The following is a 4,312-nucleotide window of genomic DNA, read 5'->3' as shown; positions in this document are numbered from 1 at the left end:
ATGAAAGAGAAAGTGAACCCCTACGAATCAAAGAAGAGTACAAGCTCCCAGGATAGTTAAAATCACAGAGCATTCTATTGTGGAAGTCTGGTCTTGTGTACAGAATGGGCTGGGAAGGGTGCCTCAGTTTCTCTAAAAATCCCCCGGTCTCACAGAGACTCACTCACTGGCACGTGCAGATCATCCCCAAACCTCAAAGTCACAACTTCACTTTTCTCCTGACGAAAGCCCCAGTGGCTCTTCATTAAAGGAAGAAAACAGTTCAACCCTGACAAGTCTTGTACTCAAGGCTTTCCATAACTTCTAACTTGACCTCAACCAAATCCACCGTTGCTTCTAACATAAGACAGTATCTTTTAGAGGCAAACAGGGAAAAGGCTAAGAGTACTTGCTCTGGAACCAGAAAGCCCAGGTTCAGGTCCCAGCTCCCCACTTTATAAACAGTGGGATCTGGTACAAATTACTTAACCATCTCTTTCTGCATCTGTGAAATGAGGGTAAAAATAGTAAATTGCTCAGGGATAGCGTTGAGGATTAAAAACATAGGAAAAATGCTTAGAACGGTCCCTGGCACTTAGTAAAAGACTCAACGTTAGCTGCTATTGTTATTATCACAACTGAATAAAAAAATAAACAGTCAAAACCCATAGTTACTAAGAAACCTTTGCTCGCTACGTGGTTGGTTTTTCCATCTGCTCATCTGCTCTCCTGAAACATGTTGTCCCCGATTTTTTTCTCCTCTCCAAATCCCAACCACGCCTCCCAGTTCATAACATCTCCATAAGGCCCTCTCTGACCACTCAATCCTCATGCATGCGTAACACCAGCACAAGGCACCCCAGCATGTTGTCTATTTACTCTAACGCTTGGTCACTGGCAGTTACCTCTGTCTCCTCTCTCCATTTAGCCCATGCAAACCACAGGAGGGCAAGAGGCCTTGTCTTCAGGCAATTCTTTTGTGCCCCCTCAATACCTCAAAATGGTTTATAGAGTTTACACTTATATTCTAGCTTAGAGTATACAAGGTGCTTAATAAGTAGACATTGCAATTACAATATTGATGCTCTCGCCTTCTTTCCAGTCTCATTAGAAATACAGAGGGTGCCAAAAAAATGTATACACATTTTAAGAGATGTGTATACATTTTTTTGGTACTCCCGGTATTATTCTTGTTTCCAGAGCTAATACCTTCATCCCTTCTCCTCATTCCACCCATCCCTGGAAGGATATTCCCAAGTGATCTTCCCTCTCTCTTTATAACATTCACTTTCTCCTTCATCCACTGCCTTCAAACATGAGCAGGTGTCCAGTATGCTGAAAGTTTTACTTGAATTTTAGGTTCCTCAGTACAGTACTCCATATTTTGACTCTCACCTCTATGACACGCTCCCAAAATGAACAGTCTATAGATGCTGGATCCATTTCCTCACCTGCCGCTCACTCTACAATCTCCTGAAGATGGTTTTGAAGGTGATTAGTGAGCTCCAAATCCAATGACCTCTTCTTAGCCTTCTTTGGACTTTATCACTTCATGTGACACTCCTCACTGACACTTATTCTTCCTTTAGTTTCCATGAATCTCTTCTTTTGGGTTTCCTTCTGTCCCTCTGATCAAAACTCTGGAGTATTTTGCTTGAATCATATTTCACTGGTGGTATTTCTTCTACCTTCCTCCAACTGCTAGGTGATGCCGAAAGTTCAGAATTTTGCCTGGTGTTTTCCAACAAGTTTTCTGTAAAGAATTCATTCACTTGCATGGCTTCACCTTACTTTCACAGAAGAGCCCCAGTCTGCAAGCTCAGTTCTGGCCTCACTACCAGGNTACATTAGTGGTTTCCTGGGGCTGGGGTTGGGGGTTAAGGGGTGGGAGGTGGAATGTGTTTGAGAGAAATGGGAGTGACTGCTAATGGGTACAGAGATTTTCTTTTATGATAATAAAAATGTTCTAAAATCGATTGTGGTGATGGTTGCACAATTTTGAATATAGGATACAATCACTGAATTGTATACTTTAAATAAATGAACTATATGGCATGTGAATTATTTACCGTATCAGTAAAGCTGTTAAATATTAAAAGACTATTAACTAAAAGAACTTTCTAATAATGCAATTAGCATAGGCAGTGCACGTTAGTGAACAACAAAACACGTGTGAAACTGTGCTGTATATTTCAGCAAAGTATGTTGGTGACTAAAATACTGTTTTACCAAAATTATTTTCTAGATGAAACCATGAACAACTTAGCTATTATGAGAAGAAATTTATTTCTAGATTTATAAATCATGCACCTTAAGGTGTGACCTTCTGTCACGTCCTCCAACACAAAGGAACTGTTATCTTTTAAACATAAAATAGAAAAATTGAGATTTTTTGCTTTCTTTTTCTCTCTTTTTAAAAATTTGGATAAGAACACATAACATGAGATCTACCCTCTTTACAAAGTTTTAGGTGCATGATACAGCATTGTTAACTTGAGGTACAATGTCGTACGTACAGCAGATCTCTAGCACTTTCTCATCCTGCATTACTGAAACTATATACCCGTAGGAAGTACTGTTCTGAACTACAGAACAATTCAAACAACTTAGAAATATCAAAGAGCTGTAATAAGGAAAGAAGGCCAGACCAACTCACATCAGGTTCGAGAGTCACACAACGCTGAAACGCCTTCGCAGAGCCTCCATAGTCTTCCAAGGCCAGATAGGCACAGCCAAGAGAAAACCACACCCCGAGCTGCAAAGACCAAAAGTCAGTCAATCAAACGCACAAGAGACATTTATGGGATGTCATCTGAAAACTATTTAAGATCCTATCAACAAACACACTACTCTAAAGAATGCAGAGCTATACAATAAATACTTGCCTTACACTTTATATTAGCTTAAATGGAGGAAATTTAGCAACGGGAATACATTTTTTCCATATAATTTTCAAAGCTAATATGACACTGAAAGCATGTGCAATATCACAGCACATCTTTGGCTGAGCAAGACCACTCGCTTTGTGTTCAGCAAACAACATCAATGCAATGGAGAGCTCTGTTTATAAGCCTTGATATTATAAACATGGGAATAATCTAACATTTTTACTGAGCATCAAAGTACCAGCAGATTCACAACTGATGAGTGTATCACAAACTTGAGAAGAAAAATGTCTGCTTTCATCTTCAAGTTAGACCACAAGTACTTCTGCAGTGTTAACCAAGAGCCAAGCTGCCCTATCACGTATCTGCTTAGGCATGCCTGAAAATAATTTATAAAAAGCAGGCTCAGAATCTGGATTACCAAACAGTCTTCAAAATGGAAAGCCTGACTTAAGTCAATAAGATCAGTAAACAGAGAGATTTAGAAAACAGGTAAATTAGGAAGTAGGTATTCAAAGTACAAAAGAACTCTTTACTTCACAGGGTTTCTTTAAAATTCAATAGCCTCTATCAAAAGAAAGATAAGCCTGATAAAAATTCAATGAAATTAGTCAGAAATGCAGTAATTACAGTCGAGTTTGTTTTCCTTTCAGATACAGTCAGCAGGGAGGGCCAGCAGGAGAATGCCAGGAACTTTGTTCCTGACACAGGCGGTGAGCTAGCAAGTAGGTAAGGCTGGACATTTTAGGGGAGCAAGGAAACGAGGTGCTCAGTTATCTGTCCACAGCCTTCCATAGAGGCTACTCCTACCCTACACCCCTCCCCCCCTGAAATGTAAGACTTGTTCCATATGACTAGTTGAGGCCTGAAAGTTCTTTAAGCAGATAAAGATTTTTAGCCAATAATTAGAGATAAGGCTTAGAAAGCAAACATCCTTGGGCAGTTTATAACACTTTGCCTCAAATTCACAAGAGGCTATAAATAACTGCTATCAGGAGTTTATGGAGAACAGATTTTGTTACAGGGAAAGGTAACGGCTGAAAAGAGGGTGGCTGCGTGTTTGCTTGGGAGGAAGCAGAAGCAGAGGTATCAGTAAAAGTTAGAAAGTCACTTCCAGCAACTTAAAAATTAGCTTGTTACACTTTGCTTTTGTCTGGTTATTTATAGAATCAAACGAAAAGAGCTCCAATGCACCAAACCACACTTACTAAAAAATATGAGAGATACAGCCTGAGAGGGCCTAACGTCTGATGTTAACTTACAAAACTATAAAACAAGCTCTCTGACTTCTAACCAAGTTCAGTTTCAAAATCTGTGTATTATATTTCATCAGCTATAAGGTGCACTTTTCTTCAACATTTGACATCTCTGAAATAGATGCATCTAAATAACCAATAAATAGCTTGTCAGAGTTTTATTGGCTGCATTAAGGTGGCACTTCAAATAAA

At 39.4% G+C, this 4,312-nt stretch overlaps 1 protein-coding gene across 3 annotated transcripts in view; it reads right to left on the bottom strand.

Moving 5' to 3' along the window:
- TTC27 (tetratricopeptide repeat domain 27) overlaps nucleotides 1-4,312 on the bottom strand; it is a 163,072-nt gene that overhangs the window by 36,734 nt on the left and 122,026 nt on the right. For all 3 annotated transcript variants that reach the window (XM_019653796.1, XM_019653797.1, XM_019653798.1), the window contains one exon: nucleotides 2,636-2,734. In XM_019653796.1, the coding sequence (XP_019509341.1) occupies nucleotides 2,636-2,734 (99 nt within the window). The remainder of the gene's footprint in view (nucleotides 1-2,635; nucleotides 2,735-4,312) is intronic.

This window comes from Hipposideros armiger, unplaced genomic scaffold, assembly GCF_001890085.2.
Source record: "Hipposideros armiger isolate ML-2016 unplaced genomic scaffold, ASM189008v1 scaffold_207, whole genome shotgun sequence".
Classification (NCBI taxonomy): domain Eukaryota; kingdom Metazoa; phylum Chordata; class Mammalia; order Chiroptera; family Hipposideridae; genus Hipposideros; species Hipposideros armiger.
This window is presented reverse-complemented; position numbering and strand designations above follow the sequence as displayed.